Here is a 24,430-nt window from a genome sequence, read left to right as displayed (position 1 = left end):
GATCCATATTTAGAATATCCCAGGTTTCCACAGCGCCACCACCCACCCCCTGTTCTCCCGGCCCCACACACACACACCGCAGAAAACATTCTTCCCTTCGTGGTCTAGTGGTTAAAGTCACTAAACTGCACAGCCCTGCGGATCACAGGTTTGCTTTCTTGTGTCTGCAGAGTTAACTGATCTCAGCCTGGGTAGCACTATGTTCTTCAATTAGCCTCAGTGATCCAGAGAGTTAGGAGGTGCATGAAATTTCACTGCTGTCCACTGACTCTGTGATGGAAAGTGTAAATGTTGAGTGAGCTTGGAGTCCGATGAGGCCATGAAGCCCTCAGTGACTGAATAGCCTACTGCCGCTCATTGTCTTGACTTCTGCAACAAGTATTGCTACTTGCACAAAATAATAGAGGTCGTCCAGTATATCCTGAACCTTATCTTGTAACGAGTCAATGTTTTCAGGGGAGAAATTGGCAAAAAAAATTATTTTGTTAACTAGCATTTCTAATTTCTCTTGTTTTATGTAATATATATAAAATATATATGTGTATGTATGTGTACAAAATATATAGTGTCCATTGTTACGACCAAGGTGGGAGGAGTGTACTTTTATTGTAGTTCCACTTCGCCATGGGTCACAACATATATTTAATTTTTCTTCCGCACTTACTGATACGGTCAATCATAGATTCTATTTTTATCCCAGAATAAAACACACCAACCAGGTTTCTTTAATAAATAACAAAATTAACAGTTATTATAAAACAAGTCTTAAACAGTAATGAAGTAAAGCTTAAACACACATTGAAATATTAAAATTCTCTTTTTACCTTAGCCCCTCACACGCACACACACACCGGTTAACTGGGGAAAAAAAGGGATATTTTGTTTTTAGAGTTCTATTACAGACAAATAAAACACTTGAGCTGAATATCCTCTCATTCTTGAAGAAACAGCAGATGAGATATGTTGTGTTCCAAAACTGGCATACTGTCTGGCCTCCGAGTCCACGTAGTTGGGTTACTGGGATCTTTTAGAACCGTTCTTTTCAGGTGGTGATGAAAATTAATTTTGCGGGCTTTTCTTCAAAGACAAGAGACGAGATGATTTGACACAGTGGACTTCTGAGGGTCTTTTAGAAATGTGCTGGAAAGCTGAGCTGGGTTGTGGTCTTATCTCCTTCCTTGGAAATTCTCTTCTCCTTGGAAGTTCTCTCCCTTTTTATACAGTTCAACACTAATTCAAAACGGTTCAAAAACGAAACCGACAACAGGAGGTCAACCTTTTGACTTCCATCAATATTGACCTGTCACTTCTTGGTAAACAACTTCTCCGGGTGTCCAGAGTTCTCTGTTGTTTATTCAGCTGGAAGTCAGTTAGTTTCCCGGAAAGGCTTGTTTTCCTCACAAGACCTTTTAGTGCCCCTTTTACAAAAACATTTCCAAGGACTGTTTTTCAAAGTCAAGTGGCCTTTACGTGACCCCCTTTGAAAACCCCAAAGTTTAGCATTTCTTCAATCTTTCAAAAATGAATCCTCAAAAAATATATTGAACAAAACACAGGGGCACGTTCGTAACACTCTTCTAATTCCCTCCTGTTTGATCGTTGGGAAAGTTGGACCTGATCAAAAGGAGAGCAGGTTGAAGACTTTGTAAAAAAAAAAGTGTTGCCTTACAGGAAATGGTGAAAGTGCACAAAAGAAAATTCTACATTTTGCATTTGATTGCCATGTGAGTTTACTGTGCTGTACTGTTCTATGTTCCAATGTGCAAGTTCCATTTGGCTCCCAGGTTCTGCGTGAATTTTTTGTAGGCATGTGCAGTGAACATCCAGAAAAACTATTTGAATTCATCACTGTTCATTTTAATCAAGTCTAGCTCCAGAGCAGAACCTGCTGCACTTGTTGCTTGTTTAGATTCTATGTACAATCAGAAAGAAAAATCTAAGTATTACCAGTATCTGCATTCTTTGGCAGGATTTAATATTGTGGTTCCATATTTTTCCAACACTGAAATCCTCCTTCTGATATTCATTGGTAGAATCTACCCCACTTCAGGACAGATCAGGGATGTTGTTACAAAACATCTGATGAGTGGTTGAAGTATCACTCATGGAGTGCTTCTCGATACTGATTTTTATTCCAGCTTTGAATAATTCACTGTAAAGTCAGCCCCTCAGCCATCTAGAAAACCTTCTCATGATCTTAACTTTCCAAAAGGAAAGATTTGTTTTATGCAAGAGTTGGGAAAGTACAAATTAGCAAAGTGAATTTGATAATTTTTAATGGAAATTCCCCTTGAGTCATGCTCTTATGAGATGTTGGAACATTTTGTGTAACTTGCCCATCATCAATATGCAAATAAGGGCTATACCATGTGTGTCTCAAATTTTCCAAAGTGCTTTTATTACTTTTAGTGAATTGACTCATATAGGCGAACACAGCAACTGTTTTGCGCCTGGCAAAATTGCACCGACAGTAATGAAATGTATGACTAGTTTATGATGATGTGTTTGAAGAATGAATATTGGGTCAGGATACTGAAAGAACTCCCTGCTCTACTTTTCAACAGTTCTAAAGTATCTCAAATGTCTATCTGTACAGGTGAAGCAAACCTGAGGAGTCTCACCTCCTCAACACTATACTGAATTGTCAGCCTAGATTATGTAGCCCAATCTAGGAATGGGCTTTGAAACCTTGATCTCCTAAAGAAAGAAGGAACTTGTACTTGTGTAGCTCCCTTAGTGACCTCAGGATGTCCCAAAGAACTTTTAGAGCCAATTAAATGCTTTTGAAGTGTAGTCACAGTTGTAGGAAGTGTGGGAGACAATTTGTGCACAGCAACGTCCTCCAAATAGCAATGTGGTGATGACCAGATAACCTGTTTTAGTGATGTTGATTGAGGGATCGCTTGAGATGGCTTGGCCATGTGAGCCGCATGGAAGATGGCAGGATCCCCAAAGACACATTGTACAGCGAGCTCGCCACTGGTATCAGACCCACCGGCCGTTCATGTCTCCGCTTTAAAGATGTCTGCAAACGCGACATGAAATCCTGTGACATTGATCACAAGTCGTGGGAGTCAGTTGCCAGCGTTCGCCAGAGCTGGCGGGCAGCCATAAAGACGGGGCTAAAATGTGGCGAGTCGAAGAGACTTAGTAGTTGGCAGGAAAAAAGACAGAGGTGCAAGGGGAGAGCCAACTGTGCAACAGCCCCGACAAACAAATTTCTCTGCAGCACCTGTGGAAGAGCCTGTCACTCTAGAATTGGCCTTTATAGACACTCCAGGCGCTGCTTCACAAACCACTGACCACCTCCAGGCGCGTATCCATTGTCTCTCGAGATAAGGAGGCCAAAGAAGAAGACGATTGAGGGATAAATATTTGCACAGATACCAGGGAGAACTCCCCTGCTTTTCTTTGAAATTGTACCATGGGACCTTTTACATCCATCTGAGAGTGAATATGTGGTTTCACTTTAACATCTCATCTGAAAGACATCACCTTCAACAGTGCAGTAGTCCTCAGTATTGTACTGGCATGTCAGCCTAGATTATGCGCTCTGGATAGAACTGGAACCCATGACCTTTAGATTCAGATGTGGCTACGCTACCTCTGAGCCACAGTTGACACCTAACTCAGAAGTGCAAATGCTACCTAGTGAGTCAGTTGCATATATCCTTTTTAAATTGACCAAGGGCATGTGTACTCCATTTAGAATCTGGGTGTGAATCAAGAGTAACCACGCATTTGAAGCCAAAGCATATGTTGCCGTCTGTCTGGGAAGGATTTTGTTCCCATATTTTATTCGAGTCCTTGAAACAGAGCTAACTGCTCTCAAAGATTGAGTAATGTTTCAAGACAAATTTCTTCTGTGACTTATTTCGCTCACAACAAACTTTTCAGTTTAGAGGGAAAGGACACGTCAGCTCTTCTCTCCCCACAACCCCACTCCCAAGGAACCCAGCATCAGCATGAAAGATTTCAGCTGAATGCACTGGAAGAATTGATTTTTTTTTGTTAATACTGAGTTTCTTTGTAAGTGCTCAAAGGTAAATTTGCTCAGAAAATATATTTGTTGATGAACATTCCAGCATTTTTCCATTTCTCATCTAATGTGTCACTGTACATAATGCAAATTAAAAAATGGTCTTCTGGAGAAATGGAAAGTACCTCTCTAAACATCTGGTGCACTATGTTTTAAAAAGAAAGTTGGTTTGCAATCTTACCACTTTTTCTAGTTTCATCTTTTTTACGAACATACGAATTAGGCCACTCGACCCCTCGAGCCTGTTCCACCATTCAGCACAATCCTGGCTGATCAAATTGTAACCTCAACTCCACATTCTTGCCAACCTCCAATAAACTTTCACCCCTTTGCTTATCAAGAATCTATCTACCTCCTCCTTAAAAATATTCAAAGACTCTGCTTCCAGCGCCTTTTGAGGAAGAGTTCCAAAGACTCACGACCCTCTGAAAGAAAAAAAATTCTCCTCATCTCAGTCTTAAATGGGTGACCCCTTATTTTTAAACAGTGACCCCTAGTTCTAGATTCTCCCACAAGAGGAAACATCCTTTCCACATCCGCCCACTCAAAACTCCTCAGGATTTATATGTTTCAATCAAGGCATTTCTTACTCTTCTAAGCTCCAGCGGATACAAGCCTAGCCTGTCCAACCTTTCCTCAAAGACAACAATGTCCCATTCCAGCTATTAGTCTAGTATACCTTCTCTGAATTGCTTCCAACGCATTTACATCCTTCCTTAAATAAGGAGACCAATATTGTACTCCAGATGTGGTCTCACCAATGCCCTGTATAACTGAAGCATAACCTCCCTACTTTTGTATTCAATTCCCTTCGCGATAAACGATAACATTCTATTAGCTTTCCTAATTACTTGCTGTACCCGCATACTAACCTTTTGCGATTCATGCACTAGGACACCCAGACCCCTCTGCATCTCAGAGCTCTGCAATCTCTCACCATTTAGATAATGCTTTTTTATTCTTCCTGCCAAAATGGACAATTTCATATTTTCCCACAATATACTCCATTTGCCAGATCTTTGCCCACTCATTTAACCTATTTGTATCCCTTTGTAGCCTCCTTATATCCTCTTCACAACTTACTTTCCTAGTTATCTTTGTGTCATTACCAAATTTAGCAACCATACCGTTTGTCCCTTCATCCAAGTCCATTTATATAAATAGTAAAAAGCTGAGGCCCCAGCACTGCTCCCTGTGGCACACTACTCGTTACATCTTGCCAACCATAAAATGACCAATTTATGCCTACTCTCTGTTTCCTGTCAGCTAGCCAATCTTCTATCCATGCCAATATGTTACCCGTACACTATGAGCTTTTATTTTCCACAATAACCTTTGATGTGGCACCTTATCAAATGCCTTCTGGAAACCGAAGTGCAGTACATCCACCGGTTCCCCTTTATCCACAGCACATGTTACTTCTTCAAAGAACTCCAATAAATTGATTAAACATGATTTCCCTTTCACAAAACACATTCAAAAGGAGTCTGGATATGCCCCTCAAGTGCTGTAATCTGCAGGGCTATGGACCAAATGCTGGAAGGTGGAATTAGACTGGGTGGATCGTTGTTCGGCTGGCACAGATACGATGGGCCAAGTGGCCTCTTTCTGTGCCATAAACCTTCTATGGTTCTATGAAAACCATGTTGACTCTGCCTGATTGCCTTGAAATTTTCTAAGTGCCCTGCTATAACATCTTTAATAATAGCTTTGAACATTTTCCCTATGACAGATGTTAAGCTAACAGGCTTGTAGTTTCCTGCTTTCTGTCTCCCTCCCTTTTTGAATAAAGGAGTTACATTCGCTATTTTCCAATCTAATGGAACCTTCCCTGAATCTAGGGAATTTTGGAAAATTAAAGCCAATGCATCAACTATCTCACTAGCCACTTCTTTTTGTAAATTCTTTTATTTTCCTTTTTTCCTCTCTACTTTTGTTCATTATTCCCCTTCATCATTGGAAAGTTCCAATCTGACCTTGTGTTTTGAGGTAATTATCTTAATTATTAAATTTTTTGCATTTTGTACTTAGTACTCTGTAGCCAAACTAGTAGAAACCAGATTTGGTTCTAGTGAAGTAGGAAAACCAGAATGCGCTGTGCCCATCTAAATCTGATTCAGTTGTGTATATGAAAAAAAGAACATCTTAATCTGCTGAAAGTCGATATAGTCTGAAATGCAGTTTCTAGGCAATTTGACCTGTCAACATGTTAAGTTATTATTTTGCTTTCTCTAGTTACATAATGTTTTAGTTTTAAAATTTATATGCAATTATAAAATCCTATTCCTATTTTAAATGTATGCGAACACAATTACTGTAAAGAATGAATAGTGTAAAATATTATATCATTATCAATAACTTGTACAGTTAAACAGTAAAAAGTTCTTTTTACATATCTGTAGTAGATTTTAAGATATTAACACGTTTTAACAGCTTTGTATACTGTGCTTCTGAATGCATATTGCACCTTTGGCAGGGCACCAACTTTTGTTGTTTAGCATACACAAATGGAATAATAGCTGGCTTGGATTGTATTACATGGAGATAATGGATACCCAGGAGGGATTACTGTTCAGTAATGCCGTCAAGGGAATTCAGGTGGTATTGTAAATAACATGAGTGAGAGATTAGCTGACAACCTTGAATTAGCTACTGTGGAGCAGTATATATAATCTAAGCAATGTAATGAGATAGCAATTTCAGGTAGGAATAGACCATTGTTGATGCACTCTGTTTATCCACTGAACTTCCTGTACAGTGTCCTTGATTTATTCCTAAATCTATTAACTCTAAATTCTGTATTTGTTGGCGGGAGCCTGACTAGTTCCTTTTCGAACTGCAACCCCTACTGGTTGTCTTGTTTCACATGTTTATCAACCTTTTTTCTGAATTTTTAAAATACATTCTATCATTGACACAACTGCTCTTATTTAATGACTGGATTAAAAGTTCTGGAGAATTTCAAACTGATCTCTTGTAAAAGGCAATTGAGCCAAACCCCAGGAGTATTTTTTTTAAACCTTGGAAACTCTATCCTTCACTTGACACTAATGTAATTAAAGGGCTCAGATCACATCACAACTATAAGAGTAAAGTTCAAGCTGTTTTGTCATTTTATCTGAACGCCCCCCCCCCCCCCTTCAGATTGGATGTAATCTCAAAATTATTCTAATAATGTCAGGTGGACTTTTGATTACGTTCTTAGGCAGCTTTTGTGCTTGCATCTGTCGTTGTGAAACCAGTTGTGGTACATTCCTTGTCCTTGGGAGATAGTGTTCAGACAGTAAAATGATAAGTTAGTAGACACATTTATTAGAGATTTGCAACTACATATTTCCTATGTCCATTGTGTATGATGATATAAACCACAGGGATTACATTAGAGGTTTTTTAAAACAGCTGTATCCAGTTAAGATGTTTTCAAGTACAACTCAAAAATCCAACAAGGAATTCAAGAGAAACTTCTTTATCCAGAGAGTGATTACAAATGTGGAACCTACTACCACGTGGAGTGGTTGAGACAAATACCACAGTTGCATGTAAGGGATAAATACATGAGGGGGAAAGGAAGAGAAGGATATGCTGATAGGTCAGGAGGAGGCTTGTGCAGAGCATAAACATTGGCATTGTCTGTTGAGCCAATTGTACTGTTTCTGTGGTATAAATTCTATGTAATAACATCTTGGAGAGTAAAATTCAATTTGGAAGGGGGCATGAAGTTGGTGATGTTGGAATGGCATCCTGTAATACACTCCGCCCAATTTTCCTCTCCATTGACTTCAATGGGAGGGGGTATAATAGGTGGCTGATCTGCTATTGGCTGCTTTGTGGCCACTCCTGCCCAAGTTGAATTACAAATTTCAACCCCTAATGTCCTAGATTCATACGTCTTCATGGTTTTGTCATCTGTCTACTTGTTGCTGTGTACATGCCATTCATATATTGTATGGTAGGGAAAGAAAGTGCTGTTTTAGTATGTTACCAAAAGTTGCACTACTGTTGATTTGCAAGTCACTTAATTCAAAGTCCTGGTTAATTCAAATTTGGCTTGCAGGTAGATGGCTTCTGTGCCATTTCAAGGCAGTTGTTTAATTTGCATTTCTTGAGTTCAGAATTCTTTTTGGCCGATTTAAGTCACTAGGTGTAGAATGTATTATGTGCAAAGTGTTAAAGTATGTTGATGCAAACGTTATAATTTAATTTCACACCCCGCCCCACCCCCTTTTTATTTTCTTTGTTTTACGCTACGTTCTCCGGCTGAAAAGCCCAAAACACTCCTCTTCGGCCTTTTTCACTGCTAAGAAGTGGTGTGGGAGTGATTGAGGTGATATTACTCTTCTAGGTTTCTCTCCTTCCTTGAAGGGAAGTGGCTGGCTACTACTCAGTCCTTTCTCTGGTAACACTGGGATTTTACCAGATTTGAAGTTATGAATCTGAGCCTGGCTCTGACAACTTTCAATATCTTAAAATTAACATGTCTCACAGCTTGATATAAAGAAAGTCTTGCATTTATATAGTGACCTCAGGCTGTCCCAAAGTCCTTTACAAACAATGAAGCACTTCTGAAGTGTAGTCACTGTCGTAGCTTAGGAAATGTGGCAGCCAATTTGTGTACAACAATCTCCCACCTACAGCAATGTGATAATTAAGTTTTTATTTTATTGATATTGGTTGAAGGATTAGCCAGGGCATATCTCCTGCTCTTCTTCCCACTATTCCCATGGGATCTTCTATGTCTGCTTGAGAGGGCAGACGGGCCTCGGTTTAACGTCGCATTCTAAAGACAGAACCTCTGACGGTGCAGCATTCCCTCGGTATTGCACTGGGGTGTCAGCTTTAATTAAAGTCTCTAGAGTGGAGCTTGAATGGACAAATACTGACTCCAGTGCTATTGCTGAGAGTACTATTGCTGAGTCATGGATGGTAATTGCTCATGTTTCTGTTGTACTTTAAGTTTATATGTGTCTCTACAACTTCTTAAATATGGGATTTTCAAACTGTGACATGAGGTGGAAGTAGGCCTTTGATATCCTAATGGCTCATTGAATAAATCTTGAGTAGTACTTTGGGATCTTTAAGGTCCATGTGAAGCATCACAACAGGCAGACAGGGTTTTGGTTTTAGTTCCAAAATATACTTTATTCATAAAAATCTGTAAAAATTACATTTCCAGTTTCTAACAGCACCAAGTCAAAAAATACAAACAGTGCAAAGGAGGTCCATTTGCTTCATTACAATCATGAGTTGCCTCACAACCCTTCCATTTCACATTTGTCATGCCATTAACATTTTTACATTTAACAGCAAATGAAAATTTTTCCGATACAGTTCGAGGGGTTTCCCATGGATCCAGCCCCTCAGTTCAGCTTGGTGGGGGGACCTTACACTGTGGTCTTTCCCCATTGAGCCTTTGCTGCAGCTGCCCCAAGCTTTAGTGTGTCCCTCAGCACGTAGTCCTGGACCTTGGAATGTGCCAGTCTGCAACATTCGGTCATGGACAACTCTTTGCGCTGGAAGACCAGCAAGTTTCGGGCAGACCAAAGGGCGCCTTTCACCGAATTGATAGTCCTCCAGCAGCAGTTAATGTTTCTCTCAGTGTGCGTCCCTGGGAACAGCCCGTAGAGCACAGACTCCTGTGTTACAGAGCTGCTTGGGATGAACCTCGACAAAAACCACTGCATCTCTTTCCACACCTGCTTTGCAAAGACACATTCCAGGAGGAGGTGGGCGACCGTCTCTTCCCCACCACAGCCACCGCGGGGGCATTGCGCGGAGGGGGGAGACTTCAGGCGTGCAGGAAGGATCTGACGGGGAGGGCTCTTCTCACCACCAGCCAAGCTACATATTGGCGCTTGTTTGAAAGTTCTGGTGATGAGGCATTCCGCCAAATGAGTTTGGCGGTCTGCTCGGGGAACCATCCGACTGGATCCACTGTCTCCTTTTCCCGTAGGGCCTTGAGGACATTCCGTGCAGACCACTGCCTGATGGATCGGTGGTCAAAGGTGTTTTCCCGCAGAAACTGCTCCATGAAGGATAGGTGGTACGGCACGGTCCAACCGCATGGAGCGTTCCGCGGCAATGTGACCAGGCCCATCCTTTGCAACACCGGAGACAGATTGAACCTCAGCACATAGTTGGTTTTAGTGTCTCATCTAATGACCAGCATCTATGAAAATACGCTAGAGCATAAGCATAAATTATGTGTTCAAATCGTGCACGCACCTTCAAGTCTCACCATCTGGCTCAAGATACAAGAAAACAACCAAGTTTAAAAAGCAGATGGAACAAATCCAGGCAACTATAGACCAGTTAGCTTTACATTGGGAATAATAAAGGTATTGGAATCTTTACTCAAAGATTTGATTTTTAAAAAAATCTCTGGCTGAATTAATATAATAACACCAACATCTATTGGTTTCTGGCTTGTTTAAATAATAATAGCTCCTGTAATATGCAAAATCTGCACTCTATCTTGTGAACATCCTAAAGCATTGCTCTGTGGTCTCTTTCCTCCCTTAGTGGTTTTTTTCCAGTATTCAAGGCAGGTGCTGGGTATGGTTCCAAGCCCAATACTATCCTCAACCATTGTCCATATTTTTACTTACTAACAATGAGTCATGTGAGCGTTGTGATTTTTTTTTTACCTCCATCTCTATCCCAGGGATACTGAGCTGATTGTACCCTACTTGTTGGTCCTAGCACAAATCTAGGACTGAAGCTGGGGCCTTCCTGGTCTGCATGGTTGATAGCCACACCAGGTGGTGCTTTGCTATGTAGTTCATGCTATATTTTTGGGGATGATGTGTTGGGCAAACTAATGCTGCAATTAACCAACGTTCGAACATAAACGTCCAGTTGTTTGATTTTGTGAGCGCATTGCTAACCTGTTTCATTTGCAAAAATGCATAATTTAACTATAATTGGCAATCGTGCTAAAGTATTTGGCTGTAATTCAGTATGTAAGATAAATGAGTTCATGCTGACTAGTTTTTCTTCTAGAAAAGGTCACAGTATTCCTTTTCATAGAACTTTTAAGTCTGAATCTATGATGAGATTTTAAAAAAGTACATTGCCCTTGTATCTATTTATATTTGCTTTGTTTTTATTGATTATGTTGCAGTTGGTTAGAATTAAGGAATGAAATAAGATTACAGGAAGAGGATTTCACTTTATTCACTATATAATGAGTACAATGCTAAGCCTGTGTGCCTTTTTCCTTTTGCTTCCACATTTTAGACGATCTCGATTGTTGTACAGAATCAAGAAACTAGCTGCATGGCTGTTAGTAGTGTATATATGCATTCCTTTCGTGGTAAAGCTGTGTCCAGCCATTCAAGCCAAGTTGGTCTTCTTAAATTTTGGTGAGTATAGTACAATGTGCCACTGCGGAGCAGTTCAGTGAATTAGACCACTTATACCTATTATCATTCGTCAGAAGCCTTTGGTAGCATGCCGTCAGCCACCTCGACCCCGAGCTCTAGAATTTTCTCCCCAAGTCCCTCTGCCTTACCACCTGTGTCTCCTCCTTTAAAACTCTTCTTAAAACTCACTTCTTCGACCAAGCTTTTGGTCACCCCTCCTAAAGTTTCCATTTCTGGCCCAGTGACAAAATTTATTTGCTTACATAGTGACAGGAGTAGGCGTTCAGCTCCTCATACCTGTTCCGCCATTCATTTAGATCATTGCACTCCTTGAAGAGACTTATGACGTTTTTCTACCAAGTGAATAAAAATTGTTGTTGAGCTCTGTACCTTTTCAGTTGGGAACTTAGGTCTTAGGTTTTTTTGAAATCCTTCTATATCTGTTTGTTTTTCCTGTGTTCCCTTCTTCTCTTCCTTTTGCAGCTGCTAATTTCCACGTATTTCATATTTTTGATCAAAGCTCCAGTTGTGCAATATGTTCAAAATACCTCAACATGGATAAATGTCCATTTTCTCAGCATATTACATGGGATGTACTAATGCAGATCTTGGTATAATTCTTAAGAGTTTGATAGTCTGTGCATTTTCCATTAAAATAGCTGGTGGTTTAACATCCACCTATAATTTAGGTGGATCCTATGATCAATGTCACTGCACTTTTGAGCAAATGTTGCTATTTAGTATCTTCCACCCTCAAATTAGATAGTAATTTTCCACTGATGGAAAACTCAGGAAGCTTGATGCACAGTAGATGGAAGTTTCAAGGGGCACTTACTATAACCTAAACGTATCTCCACAAAAATGCAGAAATACATCCATGTAGATCTGCCTTAAGAAGTAACATACAATTGCTTATATTACTCTACATCCGACCGCCTGGGATTGCACAGCAAAGGAGCTAATTCCTTTTTTTTGTTCATCGGTACAAAACACAATAGCTGTATTCACCCACTTACACTGTTGCTTATATGTGTTATTTAAAATGTTTGTTTTGCATTTGAAGTATTATATGAGGGGCTTCCCCATTAGTTCTGAACCATACAGAAGGCCCCAGATTTTGTCTGTGGTCAGTGCTTAATTCACTGACATCAGCTAAAACAGCAGTTGGCAATAATTCCCCAGGGTCAATGAATAGAAAACCAATCAGAGTTTCTATTCCTGATTGCTATATAACAGTTTTGCTGGAAGTATCTTGGTGGGTGTTCAGGACTGGGTTTGCTGCAATGTCCCCTCCCATGACTGAACAACCAGTCGGTACTTGCTGTCAAGGTTCATATACGAAGACTAGCCATGAGGTACTTGAGGGAGACAACTAATTGCCCTTTGAACCATATCCTAGTCAGAGTATCAATGCCCTAAGGAAAGGAAGAGGACAAAATAGTACATGAGGTAATCATAATTTAAGGGAATGTTTGACATGTTTCTCAACTGCAGGCTTTCTGCGGGACTGCAGAAAACAAGATGCCATCTTTATTTTCCAGCAAATATCTTTTATAGTTCACTGAAAAAGCATTTATGACTAGCGCAGGAATGTTTAAATTTTGACTGCCAAAATATTGATTCTTTACAAATATCAATTTCAAGTAGAGTATAGTTTGACATTTTCTAATATTTAAATGTACAAATTAGTATTTGCTATAACTTTTGAAAAGAAGCAATGGCGAATTAATTTTCTTCTGCGCAGAGTACATTTATAAAGATTTTGATGTGTTAAGGAAATGCATCTTTTAAATTAGACAAAATAAAATTATTATGGATTTGAATTTAATTGCATATAAGTGCTTTGACATGAACTTTATTGTCCTAAAACTCCAAAGTTTTTATTGCTGTCTCTTTCTTTCTTTCACAGTGCGGCTACCATATTTCATTGACTTGAAGAGGCCACAGGACCAAGGGTTGAACCACACATGGAATTTTTATCTTAAGCCTGAAAATACGATTACTATTGGTGCTTGGTAAGTGAACAGAGACTCGTGAAGGGTGGTAGAAAACAGAAATAGTGAAGATGCTGGAAATTTGTCTTGATTCCACGGATGCTGACTGACCTGCTGTGGGTTTCGAATGATTTCCATTTTTATTGCAGTGTCAGCTTTGGCTCAGTTGCTTATTCATTCACGTGAGTCAGAAGGTTATGGTTCAAGTCTCATTCCATGGATTGGAGCATGAAATCTAGTCTGACACTCCAGTGCAGTACTGAGGGAGTGCTGCACAGTCGGAGGTGCTGTTTTTCAGACGAGATGTTAAACTGAGGCTCCATATGTCCTCTCAGATGGATGTAAAAGATCCCTTGACACTATTTTGAAGACGAGCAGGGGAGTTCTCCCTCAGCCAACGTCACTTAAACAGATTATCTGGTCATTATCATATTGCTGTTAGTGGGAAGTTGCTGTGCACAAATTGGCTGTCAAGTTTCCTACATTACAACAACAAGGATTGCAACAACAAGGACAACAACAACAACAGCTAAGTCACTAAACGTATTTAAGGAGGCGGTAGATAGATTTTTGAAATCTCGGGGAGTCGATGGTTATGTGGAGCAGGCCTGAAAGAGGAATTGAGACCTGAGACAGATCAGCCATGCTCTTACTGAATGGCGGGGCAGGCTTGAGGGGCTGAATGGACTATTCCTGCTCCTATTTCTTATGTTCTTATTTAACAACAACATATTTGTGGCACCTCTAACATAATACAACCTCCCATTACAACAGTGACTACACTTCAAAAGTACTTAACAATTGTTTGGGATGTCCTGAGGCACTATATGAGTGTATGTTCTTCAGTTCCTGTCTTTTCCCTTCTGCCGCCTTAAAGAATTGTGCATTTTCACTTAGTCCATTGGTATTGATACTTAATAGCGTTAATGCCAATTAATGTAGCGCACTGATGGGGTTAGGGAGAGAAGAAACATCTCTATTGACTTATTATTATTTTTTTAAATAGTTAATTAAAAGACACCTTGCTTTCTTCCTTTTAAGAAAAGGGCTGAGTCAGTTCGTCCAACATTATGTATGTGGAAAACTATCTTTGTTTCCTATTCTGAAACAAAGCAAAAGAGATTAAGGAAAGAACTTGGATCCTGATGTGTGATCATTGCTTAGTAGAAACTGTTGTCAAGTTACGAGATCTTTTAAAAAATTTTGTAAGTAAAATAAAACCTGAAAGCATTTTGTGTGAATTCCATAGCAATGGTAGGAAATAAATAAAAGCGAAATACTGCGAATGCTGGAAATCTGAAATAAAAACAAGAAATGCTGGAAATACTCAGCAGGTCTGGCAGCATCTGTGGAGAGAGAAGCAGAGTTTATGTTTCAGGTCAGTGACCCTTCTTCAGGAGTTCTGAAGAAGGGTCAGTGATCTGAAACGTTAACTCTGCTTCTCTCTCCATAGATGCTGCCAGACCTGCTGAGTATTTGTAGGAAATAAATACTTAGGGCATAGGAAAAAGTAGGAGACTTATTTATGAAGAAAATTTGGACGATGTAACCTCAAAATCAATTCTTCATTGAACACACAACCATTCAAATAAGGACAGGAGTAGACTGTCTGGTCCATCAGTCCCACCTATTTGGACATGAAGCAGTCTATTTGCCCCATCAACCCTTCATCCTGCCCCTCATAGCCTCTCAATCTCTTGGAAGAGGCAAAAACTCGGGGTGGGGGTGTGCAATAACTGTGGTAATTTTGGAAATTTCCTCTACAACTGCCAAAGTCAATCAACCAAAGCTCCAGGAGACGCACCACCTCGTTGAATGTCCCTAATCCCAGCTATCCAGCAACCTACCTTCTATAACTTGAGAAGTGAACTTGTCCAATTCTCCTTTGCTAATCTGTTGCACTGGTTAATGGTTCTCTGAAATGAAATATGTCTTGGTGTTCAAGCTAGTACCTTGCTTTTGTATTGTATACTGTTGCCCCAGTTTTCCCCTCAACAAGCTTGAGAATTGTTCCTTCACCCATAACATTTATGAAGAAAGTGAAGAGCAGTGGTCCTGACATGGATCCCTGCAGGACTTGGTTTGATCCCATGCAGAGCTACAACGTTGACACTCTGGTCATTTGATACCTAACTCACCTGAAGTAAGTTGCACACAGTAACAGGATAATGATAACACTTGGGCTTTGCCTTAATGACTTAGTGTCATCATCTGGGATGCATTGCCTGAAAGGATGTGGAAACAGAATCAACAGTAACTTTCAAAAGGGAATTGGGTGTGTACTTGAAAAGGAAACTAAAATTGCATGGCTATTCTGAAGAACAGAGCAGTGGGACTATTTGGATAGCTCTTTCAAAGAGCTGGCACAGGCATGTCGGGCCAAATTACATCTTATAGTGCTGGCGTCAGCACCCCATCAATTGCGCAATACCTTTAACACACTCAGATCAACTATTCTATACTTCATTGTTTTCTATTATCTGTATCTTTCTTAAAAATGTAGGCTTTTAAGTTGTTTACTTTCAAATGAACAAAAATCTGATATTAGTTAGATCTGTTTTGAAATGTTTTTCCTTTATCTCATTTTTATAAAGGAATTGATTCCCCTGCCCAGGTCCCCTTAGGCCACACACAATTCCTCAGTTGATGGAGTGAGCTGGTGAGGTCCTCCAATGCCTCCAGTAATTCTACCTTTAATCATAATCAAATACATAACTCTACCATTGGGTTTCACCTTCTGATATCCCCTTTCATTGTATTGGCTTCTCAGGTTGGCTAAGGTCAGCATTTGCCATGCGGAGGATTACAGAAGCAAACTTTTTCTGTACCTTTGTCTGTCTAGAATTTTTTTAATACATTGTGCTTCTCCTGTGTTACTGCACACTGGGAGTGAAGACCAAGTATAGTGTTCAGGTGACGTGAGGATATAGGATGCAGAATAATTGGACCACAGTTCATGGCTGTACATAGTTCAATCCCCAGCACAATCTATCCTTTTTAGATAATAGTTTGATGGCATTCACTGTAACAAAGTGGTTTTTTTGCCACTTTCTTGCATTTGTTTTTCATTAAAATACTTTTACTGCAATGTGAACTCCTTCAGGTGGAAGGATAGACTTGTCCAGGCTGTGGAACATGGGACAGCTCTTGGGATCAATCAGGAAGAGGCCTGACTACGATGAAATGATCACCCTGTTTCTTGTTCCTTCTCTGAATGTTTTAATATTTTAAGGCAATGGACTGAATCGTATTGGCCCTTGGGTGACAGGAACAAAGGCGAGGAGGGGGGCAATAAAATAGGGCAATAAAATGGGTAAGAACCTGGTCATCCGGTACGAGGAGCTCACGTTGTTGCTGTATGTGGCGCAGGTCTGGCCCATAACCCACTCTTGCGCTGTGCCGGTCACCCGAGCCATCTTCCGCTTTATCTGGAGATCCAAAATGGACAGTGTCCAGAGGGACACGATGTTTGAACCTCTAGATAAAGGGGGTGAAAACGTACCCAATGTTGCCCTCATCCTGATGGCCACCTTTGTGTGCAGCTACATCAAGCTGTTTGTCAAACCCCAGTACGCAAACGCCAAGTGTCACTACATGCTGAGGTTCCATCTGTCCCCGGTGCTGCAAAGGATGGGTGTGGCCATATTGTTGCGGAACGCTCCATCCAGTTGGACCGTGCCGGACCACCTATCCTTCGTGGAAAAGTTTGTGCAGAAAAGCACCTTTGACCACCAATCCATCAGGCAGTGGTCTGCATGGAATGTCCTCAAGGCCCTATGTCAAAAGGAGATGATGGTTCCCCGAGCAGACTGCCAAACTCATTTGGCAGAATGCCTCATCAGAACTTTCAAACAAGCCCCAAGACGTAGCTTGGCTGGTGGTAAGAAAGGCCCTCCCCTTCAGATCTTTTCTGCACACCTAAAATCTCACCTCGAGGTGGCTGTGGTGGGGAAGAGACTGTTGCCCACCTCCTTCTGGAATGTGCCTTTGCAAAGCAGGTGTAGAAAGAGATTCATTGTTTTTTGTCGAGGTTCATCCCGAGCAGATCTGTAACACAGGAGTCTGTGCTCTACGGTCTGTTCCAACTGCTACTGGAGGACCATCAACTCGGTGCTTTTTGGTCTGTCTGAATCTTGCTGGTCTTCCAGTGCAAAGAGTTGTCCACGACCGAGTGTTGCAGGCTGGCACATTCCAAGGTCCAGGACTATGTGTTGAGGGATGCACTAAAGCTTGGAGCAGACGCCGCAAAGGCTCAATGGGGAAAGGCCACTGTGTAAGGTCCTCCCGCCATAGTGAACTCGGGCTGGAACGTGTGTTAAACCCCTCGGGCTGTATGCACCAAAATATGGTTTTGCTGTGTAATGCAAATGTACATTGCATGTAAAATGGAATGGAAGGGTTGTGAGGCAACTCACGTTCGGTATTGACGAAAGCTGATTTCTTTTGCACTTTCTGGAATGTCAGCTTGGAAGTGTTTTGCAATGTATTTTTTACAGATTTTTATGAATAAAGTATATTTTTGGAAAAAAAGTAACAATACCTGTCGTCCTTACCCAGTCTGGCCTGTATTTGACTCCAGTTCCATATGATTGACTCTGAACTGCCATTTTGAATTAGTCTAGCAAGCCATTCAGCTGTATCAACTGTACGCTGATACTGGCGACATAAGTTTCTATGAAGCACTAAAATCTGTCTATGGACCAGGACATCAAACCCAAAACCCCTTGAGGAGCGTCGATGGCAAGACCGTACACACCAATAAGAAGTCAGCCCTGGTTTGCTGGTTGGAGCAATTTGAAACTCATTTAGTGCCAAGTGCACAGTGCATGATACTGCCATCAATCGCATCCAACAACAGCCTGTCAAAGAAGAACTGGATGAGATCCCAACACTGGAGGAAACTGTGACCGCCATCAACCAGATGGAGAGCAACAAAGCCCCCGGAGTAGATGGAATTCCACCCGAAGCCTTGAAGCATGGTGGCCCTGCCCTGTACACCAAGCTGCATGAGTTTTTCACGGACTGCTGGGAACAGGGCAGGATTCCACAGAATCTTCATCACCTTGTACAAAAAGAACAAAAATCAGACTGCTCCAGCTACTGTGGGATCACCCTCCTTTCTATTGCTGGGAAGTGCCTGGCTAGAATACTTCTGAACAGGCTTGTGCCTAACGTTGTGGAAGAAAACCTCCCAGAGAGCCAGTGTGGTTTCAGAGCAAATGGCACCACAGACATGGTATTTGCACTCAAACAATCACAAAAAAAGTGTTGTGAGCAAAACGAAGGCCTGTACGTCATTTTCGTAGGCCTCACCAAGGCATTCGACACTGTGAGCAGAGATGGACTTTGGAAAATCCTTGAGAAACTTGGATGCCCACCCAGGTTCCTGGCCATGAAGCAGTTTCATGAAAATCAGTATGGACAAGTCAAGCAAAACAGTGACCTCTCGAGTCCCTTCTGAATCTCCAGTGGCATGAAGCAGGGATGTGCGCTGGCCCTGACCTTATTCACCATCTTTTTCAGCATGATGCTGCAGCAAGCAACGGAAGACCTTAAGGAGGGAGTTTACATACACTTCCGGAATGATGGAGGCCTTTTCGCCGATGACTGTGCTCTCCTGGCCCGCCATCAGCCAAACCTGCAACGTATAACAACACATTTTTCTGAGGCAGCACAACTCTTCGGACTAAAAATCGGAATATAAGAATATAGACCACCTAGCATTGTCATCGAGGGAACTGAGCTGAATGCTGCCAAGCAATTTACTTATTTGGGGAGCTTCATCTCGTTTGATGTCACCATAGACAAGGAAGTGGACAATAGGCTCTCAAAAGCAAACAGTACATTCGGCAGACTCTACAAACTAGTGTGGAGCAACCACAGCCTCAGAACACAGACCAAACTCAAAGTGTACAAAGCCATAGTCCTCACCACCCTTTTGTATGGTGCTGAGTCATGGGTTCTATACCGCCATCATGTATGCCTTCTAGATCACTTCCATCAGCGCTGCCTCCACAGCATCCTCAAGATCAGCTGGCAGGACTACATCACAAACATTGAAGTCCTGGAAACAGTCAACATCACCAGCATTGAGGCCATCCTCCTGCAAACCCAACTGCGTTGGGTGGGTCACGTTGCCCGGATGGACGACAGTCGCCTGCCGGAGATAGTGTTCTGTGGAGAGCTGATCACTGGTAAAAGGAACAGAGGGGCCCCATGCAAACATTTCAAGTACTCCTTGAAAAAGTCCCTCTCTGCGTGCCACATCGACCATCACCAGTGGGAAGCACAGGCCATAGATCGTGATGCCTGGAGATGCTACATCAGGAGGGCTTCAGACACTTTTGAGACTGAGCGAAGAACCAGCATGAAAGAGAAAAGGGGGAGAAGGATAGATCCAATTGCCCCCAAGAGCGACTACATCTTCACCTATACCCGCTGTGGGAGAATCTGCCGGTCACTGAGAGGTATGACTAGCCACCAGCAGGCCTGCTTCCGATGACCACAACCTTCCCAAAATCTTCGTAGGTGAAGAAATGCCAAGGGAACAAGCAACTCAGTTGATCAAAGTGGTTCAAAGGCCCAGCACCGTCACCACCTCAGGCCAACTAGTGATGTGTAATAAATGCTGGGCTTGCCAGCGAGGCTGCATCCCAAAATTGTTTTAAAATGTGTAGCTAGTACCAAAGTAATCTGATGCAAGAATTAGAACCTAGTATCACATTTCCCCTCATTGTGTGGTAATCTAAACCCAAGCATAACATTTAAATGAAAATAAATTGTGAAGTCTTTTAAGATTCAGCTTTACAGTGAGCATTTTTCAGCAAACAGAATAATAGTCATGGCTGCTGTAGACATACATTTTATAAATTGTTAAAATTGCAGTAATTGTGACAGACTAATCTCCAACCTATATAGTTTTAAATAGATATAACTGTAGTCTTTGGTTACTATTTTCTGTTTATACAATTTTCTGCTTCCATTTGAACTGAATATGAAACTTTATTTAAAACTTGCAACAATTAGACTGTGCAGAAAATGTTCAGAATCACAGAATCGTTATAGCGCAGAAGGAGGCCATTCGGCCCATTGTGTCCATATCTGCTCTCTGAAAGAGCAATTCCTCGGTTCCATTCCCCTGCCTTCTCCCCAAAACTCTGCACATTTTTCCTTTTCATATAACTGTCCAATTCCCTTTTGAATGCTTCAATTGAACCTGCCTCCACCACATTCTCAGGCAGCGAATTCCAGACCTTAACTTCTCGCTGCGCGAAAATGTTTTTCCTCATGTCACTTTTGCTTCTCTTACTTTAAATATGTGCCCTCTTGTTCTCAATCATTTCACGAGTGGGAACAATTTCTATCTACTCGGCCCAGACCCCTCATGATTTTGAATACCTCTATCAAATTACCTCTCAGCCTTCTGTTCAAGTAAAACGATTCTAACTTCTCCAATCTATCTTCATAACAGAAATTCCTCATCCCTGGAAACATTCTCGTGAATCTTTTCCGTGCTCTTTCCAATGCCCTCACGTCTTTCCTCAAGTGAGGTGCCCAGAATTGGATGCAATACTCCAGCTGAGGCCGAACTAGTGTCTTATACAAGTTCAACATAACTTCCTTGCTCTTGCTCTTGTACTCTATGCCCCTATTAATAATGCCCAGGATACTGTATGCTTTATTAACCGCTCTCTCAACCTGTCCTGCCACCTTCAATGACTTGTGCACATATACATCTAGGTCCCTCTGCTCCTGAACCCCCCCCCCTTTAGAATTGTACCCTTTATTCTATATTGTTTCTCCATGTTCTTCCTATCAAAATGAATCACTTCACATTTCTCTGCTTTGAATTTCATTTGCCACCTGTCTGCCCATTCCACCTACTTGTCTATGCCATTTTGAAGTTCTAAACTATCCTCCTCACAGTTCACAATGCTTCCAAGTTTCGTATCATCTGCAAACTTTGAAATTGTGCCCTGTACACCAAGGTCAATGCCTCTAATATACATCAGGAAAAGCAAGGGTGTCAACACTGATCCCTGAGGAACTCCAGTACAAATCTTTCTCCAGCCCAAAAAACATCCATTAACCACTGCTCTTTATTTCCTGTCATTCAGCCAATTTCGTATCCATGTTGCTACCGTCCCTTTTATTCCATGAGCCTCAAGTTTGCTCACAAGTCTGTTGTGTGGCACTGTATCAAATGCCTTTTGAAAGTCCATGCACACCACATCAACAGCATTGCCCTCATCAACCCTCTCTGTTACCTCCTCAAAAAATTCCAGCAAGTTAGTTAACCATGATTTTCCCTTAAGAAATCCATGCTGGCTTTCCTTAATTAACTCGCATTTGTCCATGCGACTATTGATCTTGTCCCGAATTATTTTTTCTATAAGCTTTCCCACCACCGAAGTTAAACTGACTGGCCTGTAGTTGCTGGGCTTATCTTTACACCCTTTTTTGAACAAGGGTGTAATGTTTGCAATTCTCCAGTCCTCTGGCACCACCCCTGAGTCTAAGGAAGGCTAAAAAATTATGGACAGTGCCTCTGCGATTTCCACCTTCACTTCTCTCAGTATCCTTGGATACATCTCACGGCCCTGGTGCTTTATCCACTCTAAGTACAGATCGCCCATCTAATACTTCTTTATCAATTTTAAACCCCTCTAGTGTCTCACTTCCCTCCTCTTTCACCGTTGCCTGGGTTGCACCTTCTTCCTTGGTAAAGACAGATGCAAAGTATTAATTTAATACCTCAGCTATGCCCTCTGCCTCCATGTGTAAATCCCTTTTCTGGTCCCTAATCGGCCCCACTCCTCCTCTTACCACCCTTTTACTATTCATATGCCTATAGAAAACTTTGAGATTTCCTTTAATGCTAGCAGCCAGTCTCTCTTCATGCTCTCTTTTTGCTCCTCTTATTTGCTTTTTCACTTCCCCTCTGAATATTCTATATTCAGCCTGGTTCTCAACAGTATTTTCTTCCTGGCATCTGTTGGAAGCACACTTTTTCTTCTTTATCGTAATCTCTACCTCTTTTGTCGTCCAGGGAGCTCTGGATTTGTTTGGCCTACTTTTCGAGGGAACATACCTTGACTGTGTCCGAACTATCTCTTCTTTTTCTTTTAATTCCAAAATATACTTTATTCATAAAAATCTGTAAAAAAAAAAAAATACATTACAAAACAGTTCCAAACAGCACCAAGTCAAAAAATACAAAGAGTGCAAAGGAGATCAGTTTCCTTCAATACAGGAGTGAGTTGCCTCACCACCCTTCCATTTCATTTTTCATGCCATATACATTTTACAGCAAACAAAAATTTTCCGGATACAGTTCGAGGGGTTTTCCATGGATCCAGCCCCTCAGTTCAGCTTGATGGGGGGACCTTACACAGTGGTCTTTCCCCATTGAGCCTTTGCTGCGGCTGCCCCAAGCTTTAGTGCGTCCCTCAGCACGTAGTCCTGGACCTTGGAATGTGCCAGTCTGCAACATTCGGTGGTGGACAACTCTTTGCGCTGGAAGACCAGCAAGTTTCAGGCAGACTAAAGGGCGTCATTCACCGAATTGATAGTCCTCCAGCAGCAGTTGATGTTTATCTCGGTGTGCATCCCTGGGAACAGCCCGTAGAGCACAGACTCCTGTGTTACAGAGCTGCTTGGGATGAACCTTGACAAAAAACACTGCATCTCTTTCCACACCTGCTTTGCAAAGACACATTCCAGAAGGAGGTGGGCAACCGTCTCTTCCCTACCACAGCCACCTCAAGGGCATTGTGCGGAGGGGGTGAGACTTTGGGCGTGCAGGAAGGATCTGACGGGGAGGGCTCTTCTCACCACCAGCCAAGCTACATATTGGTGCTTGTTTGAAAGTTCTGGTGATGAGGCATTCTGCAAATGGCTTTGGCAGTGTTCTCGGGGAATCGTCCGACAGGATCCACCATCTCCTTTTCCCGTAGGGCTTTGAGGACATTCCATGCAGACCACTGCCTGATGGATTGGTAGTTAAAGGTGTTTTTCCACAGAAACCTTTCCACGAAGGATAGGTGGTATGACACAGTCCAACTGGCTGGAGCATTCCGCAACAATGTGACCAGGCCCATCCTTCGCAACACTGGGGACAGATAGAACCTCAGCATGTAGTGACACTTGGAGTTTGTGTACTAGAGGTCTACACACAGCTTGATGCAGCCGCACACGAAGGTGGTCATCAGGATGAGGGCGATGTCGGGTACATTTTTCCCACCCTTATCCAGAGGTTTGAACATCGTGCCCCTCCAGACCCGGTCCATTTTGGATCCCCAGATGAAGCGGAAATTGCTCGGGTGACCGCCACAGCGCAGGAGTGGGGTATGGGCCAGACCTATGCCACATACAGCAACAATGTGAGCGCCTATCTCTTCTTTGAAGGTAGCCCATTGTTCATCTACCAGTTTTCCTGCCAGCTTTTGACTCTTAATTTATTCGCCCCAGCTCCATTCTTATCCCATTGAAGTTAGCCTTCCCCCAGTTAATTATTCTTACCCTGGATTGCACTTTGTCCTTTTCCATAATCAGCCTAAACCCCGATACAATGATCACTATCCTCTAAATGCTCTCCTACTGATATTTGATCCCCTTGGCATACCTCATTCCCAAGAACCAGGTCTAGCAGTGCCTCCTTTCTCGTTGGGCTAGCAACATACTGTTGTAGAAAATTTTCCTGAACACACTCTAGGAACTCTTGTTCCTCACTGCCCTTTACACTACTATTATCCCAGTCTATGTTTGCATAATTAAAGTCCCCCATTATAACTACCTGATAATTAATGCACCTCTCTGTAATTTCCTTGAAAATTTGTTCCTGCATGTCCTTCCCACTAACTGGTGGCCTATAGACAACACCGAGCAATGTAACTGCACCTTTTTGTTCCTTAGCTCTAGCCAAATTGATTCTGTCCTCGACCCCTCTGGGACATCCTTTTTCTCTAGCATTGCAATGCTCTCCTTAATCAATACCTCCACCCCTCTCTATTTTCCCTTTCCTATCTTTCCTGAGC

At 41.9% G+C, this 24,430-nt stretch overlaps 1 protein-coding gene across 1 annotated transcript in view; it reads left to right on the top strand.

Annotated features, from left to right (window-relative positions):
* Positions 1 to 24,430, top strand: part of abhd12 (abhydrolase domain containing 12, lysophospholipase) — a 177,492-nt gene that overhangs the window by 22,040 nt on the left and 131,022 nt on the right. Inside the window, exons 2-3 of the mRNA XM_068044525.1 lie at positions 11,276 to 11,400; positions 13,310 to 13,415. Of these exons, the coding sequence (XP_067900626.1) occupies positions 11,276 to 11,400; positions 13,310 to 13,415 (231 nt within the window). The remainder of the gene's footprint in view (positions 1 to 11,275; positions 11,401 to 13,309; positions 13,416 to 24,430) is intronic.

The sequence above is a fragment of the Heterodontus francisci genome, chromosome 13 (genome assembly GCF_036365525.1).
Source record: "Heterodontus francisci isolate sHetFra1 chromosome 13, sHetFra1.hap1, whole genome shotgun sequence".
In the NCBI taxonomy this organism is placed as follows: Eukaryota; Metazoa; Chordata; class Chondrichthyes; order Heterodontiformes; family Heterodontidae; genus Heterodontus; species Heterodontus francisci.
This window is presented reverse-complemented; position numbering and strand designations above follow the sequence as displayed.